Genomic DNA, 20739 nt, shown 5'->3' on the forward strand with positions numbered 1-20739 from the left:
ATAGTTTTAGAAAATATATGAAACATTTTCCTGTTATTTTTATGCTCCCCAATGTTCCGCTCGAGCCACCGGCAAACTCTGGATCTTCCTGTCCCGGTGGGAATCCTGGGCTCATAAAAGCCCCACACACACACACACACACACACTCACAAACACACACACTCTTCAGCTGTATCGTGTGCTTAAAAGGAGCCTTAACGTTGCAGCTCCTTCACTGTGCATTCACACGCTCACCATCACTCCCCACAGAACCTCATAATCTGAACCCTGAGGAAATCTGTGGCCGCGTATAGAAATATCACGGCTTCACGCGGCCCATAATGTGCCGGGACGTTTGTCTCCCTTATTTATTGTACAGTAGCGACATGTGAATGCCGTTCTATTCTTAGGACTGCCCTCTTCAAAGTCTCACCGTCCTGGTGTTTGTCTCCTCCCCCGTCTCTCCAGCTTGTAAATTTTCGGCAGCACAGAGTGCAGCAGGAGGAGGCGGATCGATATTTCTCAAGTGTTGGAGAAAAGCATGTTCTCGAGCAGCTCAATGGAATTTATTGCAGAGTTTTAGTTCGGCGCGAGGAAATGGTCTGATAATATTCGACCTGTTGCAAAGTGTTTGGAGATTGAGACGTCGTTATTCTAGCAGCGCCTCCTAAACCTTGTTTTGTTCAGCGCTAACAAAATACAGTTTACAGTTTGATTTCTCCTCTTATTATTCTTTCATTACCCAAATGAGATCCCCGACTGACGCCACCATGCGCTGAGGGCCTGATGTGACAGATGCAGTGGTGCCTCAACACGGCAAAGGGTGGTGGAGTCTGCAAATACATTTCAAAATAAAATCTGTAATTGGGTTTTATGATAGTTTTCATATTTGAACACTACTGATGGCCTTGGCGTCTGATTTAAAAAAAATGTCTTTCTTCATACACATTTTATACATTTATTCAGACAAAAAAACTGCCACAGGTCAAATTAAAAGATATAGAAGAAAGTAAAACACAAAGCTGGAGCAAAGCGTGTGTGGTTCCACCTGCCTCTCATCTGACTTCCTTTCACTTGAGACTATCAAAATAAAAGTACACAAATCTTAACATAAACCCACACACATCGTAAGGGCAACGCTGTAACAGACATCTTTTCAGTTGAACATGTATGTGACAGAGTCGATGAAGGGCCTCGCAAACAGTCCGTGCACCTACACACACACACACACACACACACACACACACACACACTTCCGTGCCCCGTGAACCCAGACAGCTGTAGCTGACAGAGTTTGAAGGTCAGGTTCAAGTACAGGTTCACGCCCCCGACCCCCAGCGTTCCTCCGCCGCCGCCATCAGCTTCTCTCGAGCGCTGCCAACGCCTGCTCACTTAGCTCCTACCAGATGCCTGTCACGCGCTGCTATGTTTTCTGCCAGTCATCTCCTCGTCTCCAGCGTTTAATTAGTGCTCATTAAGGCCCAGGCTCTCTCTGTAAATAATATATGGCTGCAAGTGAAAGTACGTCAACATAAGCTGCCTCTGGAGGGACAGCAGCCATGAACAGTAGACTCATCAACATGTGCTTTCCCACACTCACTGTACTGTACGGTCGGGCCTTGCTTTATGTGCAGAGGAGCAGGCTTTACTGTGTGTATCACCTGCATCTCATCAAGCCAGATGCTCTGCGTTAACCCTTCGTAATGAAGAAGGCGAGTGGAGGCTGCAGCGGCTGCGTGCGTCCCACGGAGCTCGCACACGGCCTCGGGTCCTCATTTTAATGCGTCTCCTCATCGCCAGTTCCTCCTCGTCTCGACAGCTTACATCACACGAGCGGGACGGTCCTTCAACGTGACGTCTGGGGTGCGATGGGGGGGGGGGGGTGTTGGCGTGCTGTATAGCTACACCCGTGTACAGCCTCAGTAACGGCGCCAGTCACTGAAACAAATCAGGCTTTCTGGAGCAAATTCAAATTCCATTTCGTCTCGGCAGAAAATTGGAGCGGGGGGGAATGAACTTGTGATCCATTCCTAATATTTCTCTAACAATTTGGGAGGCCCTGGTGGGCCTACTTTATATTTTGATGGGGGACGCAAACAATTTGCTTGAGATGTATTACATTACACCCCGAAGAAGGACAGAATTGGCCACGGCGCCGAGCGGCAAAAACAAGCCTAATCGGACTCTTCAATTTCACGGCGACACAGCCCGACGTAATGAGGTGACTCTGTGACTCTGCCCTCGCCGCCGCCGCCGCCGCCGCCGCCCAGAATGTTAAAGGCTCATGTAAAGAAACGCTCTCAAACTCATCATGTCGCCCCGATTTGCTTTGTCGCTGCTCAAATGGCTGCTGTCGTGGGACATTTCCTGCAGCTCACAGACCGCACGCATTCACAGTCACGTCCCTGCACTTCATGTAAATTGCGACATACTATATTTAAGTCACTGATCTGAACCCAAACATTCAGATGAGATTGGACATTATAATACACTTCCCTTTGGTCAATGTTTTGTTATTCTTCCAATAATTCATTTAAATTTATATTAATAATTTCTTGTATTTCCAGAAAACAAACAAACATTTTCCTCAGAATGCATTTCAGTTCAGTTCTATTATAATTTTAGTTAATTGTATTTCTTAAAAGTAGCTGTAGGGTCCAAACAGTGTCTTAGCTGGTCCAAACCACCCACCAACCCGGGGCTGTTCACACTCTATGAATACTTTATACACAAAGCTATAGCTTGACTGTGAATTTGTTTTGGAGCCTTGGAGTCACGTTTTGAAGGGCAGGCTACAAAGAGAACAAACCCACTTCACTTGTTAGTTCGTTTAAATCAAACCTACGTCCGATTTCGGTCCCGGTGTGATTCATTTCATTGTAAGAGATCAGAGCGGTTGCATTGAAGAAGTGGTCCCAATTCTAAATATTTAGCAAACTCTGGGAAGACATCAGGCCCAAAAGCTTTGAATGAGGTGATTATCTGTGGATTTCTCTCCAGCCTGGAACAGTGATGATGAGGACGAGTGATGATGATGAACACACACTCTCGGTGGACATTTCCCTATTTACTGTATGCACTCAAACAGCTCAAGTCGTTTACCTTTTAAAAGATGAATCCATTGTTTCTCTGTTGCCTCACGCTGGCATTTATCCATACACTTGGGTAAAACAGCCTGAAACTCTATATACTCGTACTCTATATACCAGCTCACACTGGTCAGGATATGGGAGTTTCATCCAAGTGCGTTGTTGAGGAAGAGTTGAGTATGGATTTATGCAGCACAGATGCAAATGATGCTGTAGCTACTGACCATAGGCCATAAAAAGCTGAGGGAGCTGCTCCTCCCTGTCAGGCTCATCAGTCATGGCTGGAATAAAAGCACTTTACTTAGTTTATTTTATTTGGGTTTAGTTGTACTTTATCTATTTACAGAATCAGTTTGCTGCTGCTTTCATTCATCACGTCGCTGCATCTGAAGCCGGCGTTGGACGCTCGCTCTTCGTCAGTGCGTGCTGCTCCTGTAGGATTCGCTGTATTTGTACCCAGACACAGGTGCAAACAATTAGGTCGATCACGGCGTGATCCGCAAACACAAGTGGAGCTCAGGTGAAATGAGGGTGGAGACGACGTCGTAACGCGCTGCATTCTGACTTCCTCATCAGCTTATTTTTTGGAGATTCGTCATTTTCTCTATTCACTGTGTTCAGCTTTGGTTTAAATGTTTTTAAAGCATAAATAAAAAATATGCACAAAACATTAGAACCAATGTCCAGTACAGTAAATCTGTCTAAGTGATATCACGTGCTTCACTTCTTCACATTTCACCCCAACCATTACACTGGAAAACTGCAAACGAAAACAATACATTTTCCGCTTTCTTGGAATCGGCTCACGTTCAGAATTAGAGGAATAAAGTTTCCCTCAGCTGTCAGTTCAAGGCTCCTCCACTTTAAGGTTCTCATTTAACGAGTTCTGTTCACCTCTCTTGTCTCGACGCCGAGATGCTGGGAGCTGTCACGGGGTAGAAGAGCGGTGTTAGACACAGTGAGGCTGTCAGCGCAGTGCCGAGCATCCAGGAGAAGCCAAGGTTAGGCAGCAGCGGAGGAGGCGCCGTCATTCCACCGCTCTGATATTAGCCCCACAAACAAACAGTCTGAAACAGCAGCTGCATCAGATAAACACCAGGAGCAGCAATCTCCCGAGTGGTGTGTTCAATGTCTCGCTCCTCAGTGGGAAGTTTAAAATAAATCATTTATCTAATATTTGCTCAGGTTTCGTGATTTCATGATTTTCATGCCACACTGGTTTTCCTATTCACTGGAACAGTGGACTTTATTTTGAAAAGCAACATTATATAAAATTGAATGTGTGCGTTTCCTGGAACCTCACCAAATACGTCCCGAGCTTCCCTCAAACCAAACGTCTGACCTTTACTGTTCAGTGGAAGCTAAACACCTGCGACATAAAACAGCTGATTCCATCGCCTCTAACTGTATTTTTGCGCCCAGCTGAGGAGCACAGCAAACGTGAAGGACGGAGGCGCGCGCTGTCTCCTCGGGGGGGGTCACTTGTTTGGGTAATGGATAATGCCAACTGCTATCAGGATGAACATGGGATAAAAGGTCATTAAAACTTCATGAATGTGCCTTTGTAATGGCGCTGTTCAAAAGGCTGGACATGCAGGGAATTTCTTCCCTCTTGTGACTCGAACCGGGGACAGGAAAATGTCTCTGATTTCAATATGACAATGCCGACGGCAAAAGCAGCGCATCCCACAGCTCCCCTGGGCCCCCACACTCCATCAGCGCGCTGCCCGCACCAGTCGGGCCAGATGATCCAGATTTTGCTGGTTTTTAATTAAGTGGAAGGTCAAATCTCATCGCTCCTGACTTCAGGGAGCTGCTGCTGTCTGCGCTGCAGAAGAGCTACACCCAGTCATTAATTTTATGGAGCAGGACTTTAATTGATTAAAAAGTTAAGGACTACGGGGAACGCGTGGTAAGAGGCACTAGCATTTATTTTCTGCCATGTGGGCTGGCATCCAGTTGCATTTATTATAAGATATAACATTGTGAGAAAACACCTCTTCTGAGGAAAAATGATAATTTATTTCTCTCTAGAAACATTCTTACTTTCAGTTGAAATGCTGCAGTGCAGGAATTTTATGCAAGTACAAATGGAAATGATGTTTTTTATCTGTATTATCTAATGTTTATAGTAATAATATATAACATAACATTAGCTGTGTAAAATGCACAGGCAGCGCTGAGAAGCTATTTTATGGCCAATAAAATTTTGTTTACAATAACTGGAATCAGGTGACTTTAAACTTTCTAGTGCTGCTTGTCTGCAGAGACCTGACTATAGATTCCCTCGTTTCCCGCAGTTATCCATCATTAATGTGAGATGTCAGTGAGGCCAGGAAGTCAATTAGGATGGATGTATTTCTGACTGATGCTGCCATTTCTCTGTCTCATGTTCACCGCTCACTGCGGGCTACAAATATCCGGCTCCTCGGTCTCAGATGGGAGAAACCGTCCCTCGAAAACACTTTGTAAAAAAAAAAACACAAACACGGGCGTCGCGCGAAACCATGAGACGCCCAAAGCTCCGGGGACGTTTCCTGCGTCGGATCCAGTTCACGGCTGCCTCTCGATTCTCCCTTTATCAAAGTCGCCATCGTTCCAAGACGCTGAGGTCACCGGTTGTAACCTCTTACCCTCGTCGGGATAAAATCAAATAGAGACATATATATTTGGAACACAGCGGGAACATGAAACTGTAATGTGTCATATGACAACAAGCGCAGCCGGCTCCTGCTCCGGTGCGGCGGCTCGCAGGGAGTAAACAGCACTCGCTGAAGTGAGAAGGGTTCCAGTCGCGCAGTTCACCCTCGCCTCCTCCTGCAGATGTGAGGCCTGCAGATGTGAGGGCCGCAGCGCGGAACTCGCTCTGTTCCCACAGGCTGCGAAACACTAGCGCAGGTGCTGCGTGCGGTCAGAGGAGGCGCGGGCTTGGCCCGGTCCGGCCCGGTCCGGCCCGGTCCGGCGCCGCCGGGCGGATCTGTCAGCGCTGCCTCCGTTCTGTCTGATGAAGCGGTTTCGCCTCCAGGCTGCCTTGCCAAACAGCACCGGCACTTTGAAGGCGAAGAACAAAAGATAATTCTGCGTCTGCGGCGCCGCTTCGCGCTGTCATCGCTCTATCAGCTCCTTGTTTTGTGCTCAATTAAGGAATCTCACAGAGCTTCTTTCATTTAGCCCTCAAAGTGGCAAAAGTGACCTTATTCCCAGTGCAGCGCTCTCCGCAGGGGCAGCGACAAATGAGGCCTTGTGTTTTTAAGGCAGAGCATAATGAAGCGTTGTGGAGGCGCGCTCCGAGTCCGACGACCCACCAGGATTTCCATTTAGCACTGTCAAATTTTGCAAAGGCCACAAATAGGCGGGCGCAGCACGGCCAGCGATTCAGCGGCTCCAGAATGACGCCTGTGCAACGTTTCTGTCCCCTCTCTGTCTCAGGTGCAAGTGCAACCTGCACGCCAACAGCTGTGTGTTTGACAAGGGAAAGCTGGGCTGTGAGTGTGAGCACAACACCACAGGGCCGGACTGCAGCCGCTGTAAGAGGCACTATCACGGCCGAGCCTGGAGCGTGGGCTCCTACCTGCCCATCCCCAAAGGAACGGCGAATATATGTGAGTACCTCCCATTTCTCACCAGCAGATGTGAAGTAGACGTGCAGCGTGGTCATAAGAACCTGTTGCATACGTTTACTCTCATTTACATATACTCATGCTCACAATTAGCAACGTGGGTTGTACTGTACAAACGACGACCGGTTTGGATATTTCACGGAATCTCGGAGGCAGAAGGTGCTCTTTTCCATTATCCCCATTATAATCTTGGACGGGGGCTGAGTCACATTTATCAAATCCCGTGCCTGAGGCGGGGGGCTCATTGCCTCAATAAATCTAATGCAGCCACTCTGGGATGTTGTGGCGCTGGATGTCCGGGCGAGGCCAGATGGCGGAGGATCCAACCCTCCGGTGGCGCTTTTCGCAGCCGTTCAGCGCTGCGTTCAGGAGCGACTCCGGCAGCAGGCCGCCGGGAGCGACCGCGGGTTTTTAACTTGATCCCTTTGACGGAACGGCTTAAAGTCTGCGACGCGCTACAGTGGTTAGCGGCGCGCAGAGATGCCACGTTGCTGTCGTGGAGCAAATGTGCGATTGTACTTGCTTCTCCAGCGTCTGGCGGGGAATTAGAGGGTTAAGACGCCGTCGGTGGGAGCACGTGGGCTCGCTGCATTTACTTGAGCCCGCATGCGTGCAGCCTCTGCACATACATCACATTTGATTTTGTGTGGGAGTTTGTTTGTGGGAATTTTGGTGAACTCTAAGGAGATATTGCAGGATTTATCCTCACCTCATCTGTGTTATGAGTCTCCCGGCAATGTGGCGCTTACTGTCAGATTGACAGGCCGTTATTAAAAAAAAAACCCCAACACTTGGCCGCATCTGCACTGAACTGATGAAAGCGGGGTCTAGCCATATCAAAAGCAATATTAGCGCTTGTTTGGCAGTGGCATAAAATACAATAATGGTGCACATGGAAGTGACGTAAGAATATTGGTCCCCCAGGTGTTGAACAAACACTTTTGTCTTGAATTATTCTTATTTCTCTCATAAGTGCAGCCCAGGCCCTGTGATGTGCCTTTATCCATTATGTGAAGCTCATAATTCCTATGAGGATATTAAACATACAGCCCTTGTATCAAGATAAATATGCTGAACGCACAAAATGTAATTATGGTTTAATAGCTTTCATTTGTCATCAAGTCTTCCTCTTTAATCACGGAAGTCATTTATCTCAAAGGTAGGAACTGGGCGAGGTCTGTTACATATTTAAATCCCTGTACGTGCAGATATATGGACATATGTGACCCTTCATCTATTAAATTAGAGCCCAAAATGGAGCCCTGTGTTGCTGAGGGCGGCGGCAGGCAGCAGCAGAGCGACTGAGGAATATTCTAATACAAGGTTTCCTTAAAAGCAAGGAGGAGGAAAAATAAAACTGTAAATCGCCTGCAGAAGAGGAATGACTTGGAGAATTATGTTGACAGTCCACTTTGCGGCGACGGCCGACTCATCTTGTGTTCCACAACCAGTTCAGAGGGTAAGAGGGGCCGGGCTGAGCGTTTGATCAGACTGCTGAATGCGTCTGGACTTCAGGGGCCAATATGGTTTGACCTCCATCTCTTACACAGGAGAACTGTCGCTTAGGAATTGCGGCTCGACCGCTCGCTTTCTTGCAAATTGGGGCTTAAAAATCTGATTTTCGTGCCGCTGCAGCGTTGGTCCTGCCCACAGTTGTTGTGACAGCTCCGAACTGGGAACAGCGTGATGAATGGGGTGCACAAACCTTAACAAAGCCCACCAAGGTATCATCACAGAGGGGATAAACGTGTGAGAAAATCAAAAATTAGACTAATTGTAGGGTAGAATGTGCTGCTGGCAGCATTAGTATCAAACAAAAGGATGTTTTGTCTTCAACTTACACACACTTGAGGCTTAGAGAGCCACAAGCAGCAGGATTTTTGACAATTTAATTGTAGATAATTGCAACAAATACCTATGCAAGTGAGCAGCAACAGAGGGAAACGAGCTGTTTATCTGGAACATGAATGAACCTGCTGATGAATGGACCCTTCCTGTTTGTAGAGTTTTTATTCCGCTGACATTTCCTCATTAGGCAACATGTTATTATCATCAGAGGAAGGCAGGTGTTGGACGGCGCCGCGGTTAGCGTCCTCTGCAGAGTCATGGCTGCCGCTAATCAGTGTACACAGTGGAGAGCGACTGGATAAGTGCCAGTGAATTACTGCAGGCAGAGTTTAGGGTAAAGTGAAGGAAGTGTGCGCTTTTAATGAAACATTGTTCCTCTGCTCTTTCCGCAGGTATTCCCAATAATCACGGACCAGTGCGTAAGTTGCTCCGGCTTTTTTAAATTGGCATGCTGACTAATGGTTTCCTCCCCCAGTGATGACTGATGGTGGTGTTGTGAGGAATTGTGCGCATTAGCATTACCTGTTGAGTGTGTTTTCCTGCGTCGGGACAGGAATCGTCCTAACAAAGCGCTTTTGTACAGTTATATCTTATACGTCGGCGTGGAAACGAGGATGTAAGGAGTTAATGCATCACAAACTATGACTGCTTTGGAACATGGAACACACAGGATGCATTATGGGAAACGGCGTCACATGGTTGTACCATTCCTGGCTTCTATATAGTGGTCGCGTTAGTGAGGTGAAACTGAAACCAGAAAAGGCTCAAACCACAGATTCATTATGAAGTAGAACATAAACTACTGTATGAGTGCATGCTGGGGACCGTTCATCAGCCGGCGCCACACAGCGATCCCTCCATGCTTCACCAGAATATTTGCCCTAAGCCGGAGCAGAGAGGCCCATCTTTCATGCAGACGTGGTTCCGGCCATGAATCCTCGTGCATGTTGGTGCCTGACGGTGGCCCCTCACGCTGGATAACAGCAGCGTCCATCTGTCTGTCTCCCCCTTTGTCTTGTGCTTAGTTCACTCGTTTAAGATGCATGCGCACTCGGAGCCCGGGGAAACGGAAGCTCAGCCGGGACAAAAGGAGGGCAGCGAGCAGCGAGAGTGTCCAGTGCAGTCTGCATGCTGTCCCTGTGCTTTAACCACGTAACAGCATGAAGTATACAGCAACTCAGTTTAATATTTAACTTTTCCCGTTTTTACACAGATCGAGCAAACGCTTCGTCTCTCGGTGTTGCAAATCGTAACCAAGGTAGGCTTATAGGCTTTGTAACTTCAGCATGACTTTACTACAGCATAGAAAGACCTGACTGCTGCTTAGGACTAGTTCAATGGGCAACACGTACAGTGAAAACGTCCAGGTTCCCCCATCACGCATGCACAAACACACGTAGGCAGCCTCTTTGCAGAGCGAGGGCCTCGAGAACGTGACCAGGTCCACACGCTTCTCACCTCCTTAATCATGCCCTCCTTTTTAATTACCCACAATGCCCTCTTGGGGTGCACCCTTTCTGCCACGATCACAAAGAAAGAAAGCGGTGGAGAGGAGGCTCCGGGGGGGGGGGTTTATGTAGATTGATCTCCAGCTATCTCCAGCTAATCCTCGGGCGCACATATCCTGTGTGGAGAGTGTAAAGTCACATCTGCACCGCTGCTCTCACAGCCGGAGGAGAAATAATACACTTTCAGGATTTCTACAATGAAGAGAAGAGGTTTTTGCTTCTCCACTCTCAGAATGCCGCATGCTGCAGTTGTTGTAGGTGCAAAGAATCCAGCTCTGCTGCAGCAGAAGGACTCTGCTCTCCTGTGCAAGCTACACATTGTCTACTGTTGTATTTCGGATTTTGTTAAAGCAGAGCAATTAGGAAATAGAAGATATCACGTTCATCTTCTTAGCGCCACAGATGTGATGGAATCTCTACTCATGTCCCCGCTGTGACAACGGCCCGCCGCCCCTGAATGGCTTCGCCTTCAAAATAAGACTTCTTCTTCGCTCCCGAAGCTTCTTTCTGACTGTCTGGCATGTGGCTGCAGTTGTTTTCATTTAATGTGCATGTGAATGTCTAAAATATTACTGCAGCTTTAAGTATCGAGGGAAAGAAAAGTAATAATTGAAATGAAGAGTGAGATAAAGTAGTATTTGGGTTTATTTACAATAGAGAAACATCAGGCGAATGAAAAGCAGCAGATACTGGCACTCTGTTCTTCCTCTGTAGTGTGTTCAGCATTAACATGCTTCTTTATAAGTTTCTACAATGATCCATTCTAGTTATGAGAGGGTCTCGGGTATTGACTACTCCACTCCCACCAAGACAAGTAGGCAAAACTTTCTAAATCTTTAATTTAAATAAAATCTTCGGTAACTTCCTCTTCTTCTATATTTGACTTGACGCCGATCCGCCGACACAAACTTTGCTCTCGACTAAAAGGAGAATCAGACACTTTTTGTCTTCAGACGCTTGTTCTGCCATTTTCAGTCGCTGCTGCGCTGCTGACAATTCACAGCCGTGGGTCGTGACTAATGATGAAGCCTTTATGTTAATATGATAAGAGGGGCCAGGCTGCGCACGGGTCTCAGTTTACCTTGACATCACGGCAAAAGATATTGATTTGGCATAAGTGAAGCAACACTATTGTGTCTGAGCACATATAATTGGCAGATCCTGTATCTGAAAACTGGCTCCATTTATAGTTAATTGTATCGGTGAATCTACAGCGCAGCCATAAAGGGCTTTTAAACATATTCAGTGAAGCACTATTAACATGATTCTTCTCTAAATGTAAATAAATGAAGATGCTGGTGTCTGGATCTGTCTGTTCTACAGGGATCCTTTATATTAATAGCTGCCGTACTTTGGTTAATAATAAACCTGGATCTTCTGAAAAAGCCATTTTTATTACACACATAATCAAATCACATGTAAATCACTGTACAAGAAAACAACTTGCTTTTAAAATGCATCACGCCTCCAGTGACACGAGAAGCTACTCCACATTTAACTCGGCTTTTCCTACTGAATTTCCTCCACGCCGCTTCGTGCAACACCAGGACTCAACGTCGGACCTGTCATAACAGTTATACTGCTAAAATGTGGCACATCTGACAGAGGTGTGAGGCGCACATATGGCTCATGGAGAGGAGGCGGCTGCTCAGCCAGGACTCAGATTGCTGTGATCTCACTCGCTGGCAGCGCACGTCTGTGAGTGTGTGACGTCACCCAGGACGGGTCTGTTGACGCGCACGCGTGTGGTGATTAGAACATGTGCATCCTATCTTATTATGCGTTGTGATACTGGTCAGCTCGGGCTACTTTTCACAGCCGGGGAACGTTGTGCAGCTCTGCAGGGAGTCTTTCCAGAGTCACGTTATTCCGAGTTAAGTTGGCCACCGTGGGCACTTGCCAGGCAGGGGGTGTCTAATGAAAGACGCTGTTGAGTTGCATTATGGGAACACTGCTTAAGACTAAAAGTGAGAATCTCTCCAGCGATGCTTCCTTTTATTCTATGCATATTCTTATTCTCATTTCACGGCACGTATAAAAGCATCTTTACAGCTTTGGAGCAAAGCGCTCCCAGCAAATGTTATTCAGCCCCAAGTAACGAATGTGACTTTATTCTGGTAGGTTACACGTTTTACCCATGTTACCCGCATCCATAATTCATAATAAACAAACTTAAGGTAATGTTTTGTAAACTTAGAAAAGATTATTCGCACATTTTATTTGAGTGACATACAATTATTGATTTTTTTGGATTCTGCTTCAGCAGCAGAGCCGATGGCTCCTCTAAGACACCACAGACGTGAGCCTCTGCACAAGCGAAGGAATTGGGCGCTGATGCTTTTAAAGAAGCAGCGGTCCTGCGGGTGCGCCGGAGGACACAGATTATCCGTTGGCCACAGGCAACAATTTTAATGAATGGTCGGGGGAGCCTCAGCTGGTCCCATGGACCTTTGCAGCCAGACTCAATGCACAGGTTCTTTCCATTCGCCGTGAAACAAGAAGCGCTGATTCCACATCAGTGATTGTGGCGTCTAATTTCAGGTTTGGAGGCAGGAAGTGATTCACACAAACCCGTTCAGCTCAACCACTGTGAGACCTCAGTCATCGCGCTTCGTCTTCTTCTCTCCCTCAGTTTTAGCTGTTTTAGCATTAGCGCCCTCTGCAGACTCGTCTTCCAACAGGAGCGCAGTCGTACTTTGTTTCTATTTACTCTTTGCTCCATCCAGTCTGTCATCTCTCTGTGTTTATCACGTTCAGGAAAATGTGAGCTGCTGTTATTTAGCTCGGTTTTTAGGGCTTCATGTTATTGTCTCCTCTCGTCTAATTGCTCCCAGGAGGACGCTACAACTGTCTTCCTTTTGTTTTATTCCAAAGACATTTACATTACTGAACAAACAAATCTGACTTTGACCAGACTTGGAGCCACATTAGCATTTCTCTCTGTTTCAGGCTATTTACTTCTAACTCTGCTTTACAGACACAAGAACTCAGTGTGTTACAATAAAGTCATTAGCTGGTCAGTGCCAAACAACTGTTACAAACCTGAAGCTATTCTAATTAAAGCACTTTATCTGCGCCATAAATCTATTTTAGCATAAACAAAACAAATAACAATCCCATTTGTGATTTGATTTGCTTAATAAGGTCTGTTTTCTGTTTCTGTCAAAGATAACATCACAATATCTTATTCCCAGGATGAGAAACAGAAGCAAACAAATGAATGACAAGTGTCAGATTCTGGCACCCGTCTGTAAAATCAAACAGCGCTGGCTTCTTGGAGGACTCATTATTTTGCACACATCCAAGAGCCGTACAGAAATCTGTCATTCAACGCAGCCATAAGACTGAATGCATGTTGGGAAAGGACTTTAAGTGACTGGATCAGCTGCCGCGTTTGTTCCTGTGCTGTTGACAGAAACCCATAAAAGTGGAGACAGACTCCGCTCCGCTTCAACTCCGGCTCCAAGAGACTCATTCACAACTTTAATTTGCGCCTCATCATAAAGTTTTTTGGAAGTTCCTTCTAGTATTTAAACCCTTCATGCACATGGGAACTTCCATTTAAAACAGCGTCAGTGGCGTGTGTGTGAAGTGGGCTTGCACCTTATTAACTTAAACGCAGCTCTAATGCCCTTTTAATCGGTTTTGGCAGCACCACTGATGAATTTGTTGAGTTTATTCTGGTGCATGAGCCACACTGCACAAAACCAAAAATGTGATTACTATTTATGCAGGGAGAGAGATCCAATTATACCGGAATCTCTTGGCAAATATTACCTCTTCAAGGATTTCACCTCTGCCAACCGAGAGGCTTCCTGTGATAATTGAGTCGTGAGTTTTTGTCTGGAAATGTGAATATTAACTCCCGCGGCCGTGATCAGTCAACACCGGCTCGTTGGCCGGCGGAAACAATGCACTCCCACGTGTAGCGCGTGTGTCTGTTGAAGTGGGAACGGAAGCAACAGGTGCGTCCGCTGGAAGTGCGTGTTTGCACCTCAGAGGCGGCGGCGGCGTCTTCTGCGGCGCCGCTGAGCCGGAGCGAAGCACATTTTAATTCCACTGTCCTGCTCAGTGGGGCCGCGTCACAAGGCAGCCTTTGATACACTAACCATTCATCTCACCCCATTGCTCCAGTGGTGTGTTGGGCTCCTTTGTTTTGCGCCCGTCCCCTCAGAGCGCCTAAAAATATCCATAAAATGTTGTTTTCTCCTAAGCAGCCATTCACGTAAAAGGTCTCCACACATTCCAGTGCTCGAACAGCATGCGCCTTTGTTATGTGTCTGCTTCCTCCTCCCCGACGCCTCGGCGGAGCTCTGAGGACGCAGAGACGGGCCGGGACGAGGCAGCTCGTGCGCTGTGGACCTGCCCGCCGACGTCCTCCCTCGCCTCGCTCGCCCCCCGTCCATTAACCGCCCTTCCCTTGTCTCTGCAGCGCGGGTGTGCGACAACGCCATGCTGCGCTGCCAGAACGGCGGCACGTGCCACCAGCACCAGCGCTGCCACTGCTCCCCCGGCTTCTCGGGCGTCCTGTGCGAGAGGGCCCGGTGCCAGGGCCCCGGGGAGTGCGAGGACCCGCTGTCGGGCCGGGCCGCGGCCCGCCCGCGCGGCGCCGGCCGCTGGCTGGCGCTCGCCGCCGCCGCGGCGCTGCTGCAGCAGGCGGCGTCGCTGTGCTGAGGGCCCGCCGGCCTCCCACCCTCATCCGGGCCCCGCGTTGGGGAGGAGCTCTGGACCCGAAGGACGCGACGGGACGAGTGGAGCGGGGCCGCGTCACGCGCAGCAGCCGGAGCAACGCGGAGGGGGATTAATGAGAGGAGCGGCGACGCTGCTGCACCGCAGGGCGAGCGGCTGGATGCTGATGCTTCGTCAAGAGACTCGGACAGAGCTGCAAACATCCCGAGAGCAAGCTGTACAAAACTAGACACGCGATTTCTAAGTATCATCTGAAGTTATTAAAAAAGAATCATGTGGACGGGACCTCCTGAAACATCCTTCCTCACTTGTTACCTCCTCTCCTCTCCTCTCCTCCTCGCTCCCTTCCCTTCACTCCTCCTTCACTCCCTCCTTCCTGTGCTTCGGTGACTCTGGTGATTTTCTTTTGCTGAAGGGTGTCTGTTGTTTTGCCAACGCCGCACACGTATTATTATCAAGCCTCTCGACGAGTACCAACGTAGTACTACTTCCTTTTTCTTTGTAGTCATGCTTGAGCTCACCTTTACGGGAAAAAAAAGTTGTAACATACTGTAACTGTATTTAATTTTTGTATAAAACAGATATTTTCATGACTACGCGAAACAAAACGATGTATTACTTGTTTTCTATTGCTGCCGATCTGATCTGTCCTGGACGCGGAGCCGCCGTGGGCGCGGCCCCACTCGGGTTGTGTTATTTTCTTGCTTGTGTGACACTTGGTTCTCTTCAGTCGAGAGCTGCCGTCGAAACTATGTTTACATACACGTCCACAATACACTTCCACCAAAGGGAAAAAGAACACATGTCTTTGTCTTGTTGTTGAACAGTGGTGATTTCCTTCAGTACAGTAGTGACGTGACAGCTGGCACCAGATGTGTTTGACTGAAACAGTGTGATGTTTGTAGACTGATGAACCAATGACAGGAGATGAATGTCAACTGAACATTATCCTTAAAAGCAAATATTTGACCAACTCACTGACAAAACAGTTGCTGGCAACAATATTGTAAATCAAACTTCCTGGTTTGTGTTGGTTTGTTTTTGTTCTAACATGGTGTAAAGCGTCGTTATTGTGCTCAAGCCAGGAGAAACTCCTGCCAGAAGCCCATCAGCTCCATGTAAATTAAAGGCGAAGGAGAAACGAGAGCGCACGGCTGTCACAGAGGTTGTCCAGCTCAAATCTGTAATCAAATCTAATCCGCAAATCGTATGGGGAGAGGAGGAGGATTCTGAGGCGATGCGGCTGAAAGCTGGCGTCCTGCTGCGAGAGCCTCCACCTTCAGGAAATGAGCGTTAATACACGGAGGGTCAATGAATAGAAATGAAGTCGCATCCCGCTGGGTGACACGTCGAGCGCTGAGACCAATTTCATTTCGGAGATTAATTCACCCTCCCGAGGTTGTCATGAAACACCTAATTGTGTTAGAGTCTACAGTAAGTGCCTCTCGTTAAACGACAGCGTCGATGAAAAGAGGAGCGCGGGCCTTTTTGACAGACGCTGCCTCGCGTAGGAACCTGTGGAGGTCCGTGAAAACGGGTCAGAACGATGAAGACGGAGCTGAGGCAGAGCCGAGGGTCCAGATGCTGCAAAGAGTTTTAAAGGGCCAAAACAGGCTTTAATCTGTGGCTTGTGCCGTCAGGAAGGCGATGGTTCTAGTACTGGTTCCATAATGAGGTCATAGTGGGTGGAGTGCATTATACTGGGAGATGTGTTAAAGTTAATCAGGGTGAAATAATAAAAAAAACAGCTGGACGTCGCTGAGTTTCAAACACAGTGCTCATTCTCTTCTGACTGAATAAAGACGTGTGTCAGGTTACTGGTTATACTGGGACTGTCCCTCTGTCCAGGACGGAGGCCTCACCCACCCCAGCGCTTATCACAGAGTCTGGGGCCACTCGTGTAACGGTGGCCTGTCACCTGTGGACAGATCTCACCTACAGTAACAGAACCCCGTCTTCAGCATTAGACTCGTCTCGCCTTGTGTGATTTAATATATTGTTGAAGGCTCCTGTGTCTGAGCTGCTCTTCAGAATGTGAAGTGGCACATTTAAGACTGTTTGTGGTGACGGCTGAATGAGACGTGTGTGCGTGTGTGTGTGTGTGTGTGTGTGTGTGTGTGTGTGTGTGTGTGTGTGTGTGTGTGTGTGTGTGTGTGTGTGTGTGTGTGAGAGAGAGAGAGAGAGAGAGGAAGAAAATTACCTTTATGACATGTTAGTGCAATAAAAGCGGTGTATTATGATACTTGTGAATGACTGTGGGCTGTATTTGGCATTAAGCATAAAAAGTTTTAAGGTGAACTCCAAGTCTGCTGCACTTGAATGCAGGTTACGGCACAAAAGGTTAATGAAGGCCTTAATGGAAACCAGTGCAGACTGGGAGCAGGTCTCTGAGCGCCGGCGTCCGCGGCCGAAGAGGAAATGAGCGCCATCGCTCCTCCACGTGGAGGGAGACGGAGCACGAGCCGATCTCTATATTCAGCTCATCGATGGCACTCCTCGAACCGCCCCGCGGTGCGAATCAAAACAGTCACGCCGCTCAATTATTAATGCCGCGCATATATGATGAGTTTTATATAGAATCTTTACAAACATCTGAATATCAATAACAACGGTTCCAGAAATAAACCCTGTCCCGTATTTCTTCACCAGCAGTGTTTTCAGAACTTGTTCAGAAAGTTTCCTGGCGACAGATGAACTGATTGAAGGTACACAGTAGTTACAGTAGTAGAAAAGCTGCCCTGCTCAGTGGCACACGGGCAGCCCCTCGTCCACTGGACGCTCCACTCCCCCGCGGCTGATCAGGAAGCTGGAAAGTGTATCGACCCGCGTTTATGCGGACGCCTCCGGAGGGAGGGAGCAGCACGTCGTCTGTGGCTTCATCAAAGCCCGTCCACGTGGTCGACACCGACAGAACAGCTGGTGGGTGGTTTGCTGCAGTTAAAGTACACTGGGATCAATGACAGCAGGTGCCTCTGCTGGATGATAATGGACAGCCTGCACCCTCGCAGCCTGTCCAGGGCTCTTAGAGCTGAGCCACGAGGAAGCAGCGTCTCCATCCCCTTCATGGAACACAAGCTGTCTTTCTCTTCTACTGTATTATATGGCCTGATAATAATAATTGACTAAATGATTTATTTAAAGCGCAGAACTCTGGCGTTAAAGCTGTGTATGATCCATATCCTGGTCACGACTGCAAACCAATCTGACGTCTCCTCATTTTAATACAAACTAGAGCAGCAGCAATCGGTTGTGCAGCTACAGATGGTAACACTATTCTGTGTCAAACGCCATCACGGCCTCAATGCCAAATCCAGCACTTCTGGCCTTCGGTGCGACACCTAAATTGCAAATCAGCCCCGGATGCGATTGGCACCGCCGACGCGCAGCACCCCGACGAGGAAATTATTTATGTATCACACGGACGCCACCCATAAATAAAAGATACCTCTCACAGTCTGTTCCAGGGTTCCCAGAGCCCGCAAGGAAATGGTTGTGGGGCTCATGATGAAACACGCACAAACCTCTGATGGGGAAAACAAACACAATGAAAAGAAGATCATCACCTGCTCCGAAGCAGCACTGCCTTCACACAACGTGTCCTAAACAGCATATAAGCAGCAGATGGGTCGCGTTGGCTTGACAGGACCACGCCCGCTGGAAGCTGGAAGCCCAAGTTGACGCCTGCGCCAGATGTGAGGTGTGCCATACAGATGTGCATCTCTCAGCTGGGCAGCAAGTCCTCACCGCGTAATTGTGTTTAATTTGCCTGTGTTTTCAACGTCTGAGTTTGAGGGGTTTTGTTAAAAATGTTATTTCCTTAAAAGAAACACTGTCTTTGACTCTGGTTTGTGGCAGACCGCTGTTGACTGTGGCGCTGGTTGATCCAGGCGCTGTTGTGTCACGCATTAAGGGGAAGCGTGGCGCAGGTGGCAGCGGTGGCTCAAATCCCCAACACAAAAAGACGAAGCAACAGACACACGCGATCAAAGGCAGGCGAACAGACGTAGTTTGGAGGCAGACACCGGCACGAGGAACCAAAAGAAACAACAGATCCATGGAAGAGGAAAGACGGAAGCTTTCATCACGAAGGCCTGCACCAAACAATAGTTCCCCGATGGAGGGAGGCCGCCATCAGCACCAGCACCAGCACCAACATCAGCACCGGCATCAGCATCAGCACCGGCACCAGCATCAGCATCAGCACCAGCACCAGCACCAGCACCAACATCAGCACCAGCACCAACATCAGCACCAACATCAGCACCAGCACCAACATCAGCACCAGCACCAGCACCAACATCAGCACCAACATCAGCACCAGCAGCGCTGGAGGACGGGCCTCGTTAGACGCGTACCTGGGAGACGCTGCTTCCTCCTTGATAATGACCGACCCTTTACGCACTTACACACCACTCACGGTCACTGCCGTTGGCCCACACAGGCGCCAGTGCCAAGGCTTACGAGCACGCGACGAGCCTGCGCGCGTGTGCGGGCATCATTTAGGAGCGATGGCCAAATTACGCCTCGAGACCTTTGAAAACACGCTCCCCATCCTGTGCAAATTGGCGTTAAAATATGAAAGTGCCAGCCATTAATGCACATTTATGCGCCGTTTCCCATTTAGGAGACCCACCGCTGACGAGTATCAAAGCGCAGGCAGCCATGAGTCAAGAGGAAGCGACTGGGGTGAGGGAGAGACCGAGGAGGAAAAGAGCAGCGGCTCTCTGAGGATTAGCTCATTTAGGCTGCTTTGATCTGTGAGATCTTAATTGGCGGCTAGAACTGATGGAGTCCTCACGGAGACTTAGCAGCGCCATCCAGCCGAGCAGGAGGGGGGTCCCCCCCCCACACTCGCCCGCTGCTTCGCTCCGTTCTCTGGATAAATCGATGCCAGTTACTGGACGACGTCGGGCGCGTGTCTGCCTCCATTACGGCTCAGCTCAGGTGTTTGCTTTGCGTCTCCGCCCCCACGCACCGGTCCGTTCTATGGAGCCCAAGTCCTGTTTTTGAGTAAAATAATGCAGCTGGTTGTTTTAACTCACCAAAACCTGCTGCTTGAAGCCTGGACTCTACCAGCGTTTGATAGTTAGATAGACTGTGGGGCAGCTGAGCATCACTATACTTAGAGGTATTTGATCATAGCAATCGTAAAGTAAGATTCGGATGTAAAACAGTGGACGCACTGTGTTTCTCTCACAGCTCAACCTCAGCGTATCTTAAAGATCCGTCCTGGTTTCCAACACGTCGACTCATCGGGGAGTTTCTCACGGCCAGCAACGGAAACCACACTCCTGTCTCCCACGAGTCACGACTCCTTCAGCTTTCGTGTTTCAATCACAAATACCAGATACAAATCACACATTCTTACATTACTGCCGGTTCATACATCCATGAACCAATCCGTTGCTCTTTGCTGCTCCTCGAGCCTTTTTCACATACTGTACTGTGTGTTTACGCTGCATCACCTCCTTGAAGATGATGATGTTAAGGGGAGGTCACGGTCGAGGGAAGAGGGGAAAATTACCTTTTGTGGTTTAAATAAACCATCTGTTTACCTTTCAGAGAGTGGGCACAGGAAAAGGGAGACTTGACACTGAACCAAAAATCAATGCTCTCATCCTGCTCTGCATGTTAAACAGTGAATGTCGGCCTTTATGGGTTTTTATGTAATATGCCTGAACACAGAATAGAAGGAGTAGCTGCTGATTTATGACGGTCCCAGCAGCGGAATAAAAATATTTCAGATAAAGTCCTGTCGAGGCCTTCAGAGAGGAACTGAGAGCTCACCATATTTGAGGGCAGCTTCAGCTTTTGCTAAATCCCTGTTTAACCCCCATATAGAGACCCAGAGAGGCTGGCTGGCAAAGACTGGGGGTTAAAGACAGATCAGTCAGACAGATGATGATGATGCATGGCTCCCTCCTCTCAAACACACACACACACACACACCTTCCTCCTCCTCCGTGTTTTATCTTGTCCACTCATTTCTCTCTCTCGCAGGCTGCT

The 20739-nt window shown here is 48.3% G+C and overlaps 1 protein-coding gene and 1 long non-coding RNA gene across 5 annotated transcripts in view; one reads left to right on the forward strand and one right to left on the reverse strand.

Annotated features, from left to right (window-relative positions):
• The window catches only part of LOC114843883 (netrin-G1-like), a 39069-nt gene extending 23190 nt beyond the window's left edge, over positions 1–15879 (forward strand). For 2 of the 4 annotated variants that reach the window (XM_029130705.3, XM_029130703.3), the window contains exons 4-7: positions 6498–6670; positions 8929–8955; positions 9750–9794; positions 14477–15879. In XM_029130705.3, the coding sequence (XP_028986538.1) occupies positions 6498–6670; positions 8929–8955; positions 9750–9794; positions 14477–14718 (487 nt within the window). In that variant the 3' untranslated portion in view covers positions 14719–15879. Of the gene's footprint in view, positions 1–6497; positions 6671–8928; positions 8956–9749; positions 9795–10438 lie in introns of all 4 variants that reach the window. The other 2 variants (XM_029130708.3, XM_029130706.3) reach the window with 2 other exon arrangements.
• Positions 3344–5811, reverse strand: LOC129603294 (uncharacterized). Its single transcript, XR_008693057.1, has 2 exons — positions 3963–5811; positions 3344–3512 (listed from the first exon to the last, which is right to left on the reverse strand). It is a non-coding gene; the product is annotated as an uncharacterized LOC129603294 (long non-coding RNA).
• Positions 15880–20739: the final 4860 nt, after the last annotated feature.

The sequence above is a fragment of the Betta splendens genome, chromosome 17 (genome assembly GCF_900634795.4).
Source record: "Betta splendens chromosome 17, fBetSpl5.4, whole genome shotgun sequence".
NCBI classification, from domain to species: Eukaryota; Metazoa; Chordata; class Actinopteri; order Anabantiformes; family Osphronemidae; genus Betta; species Betta splendens.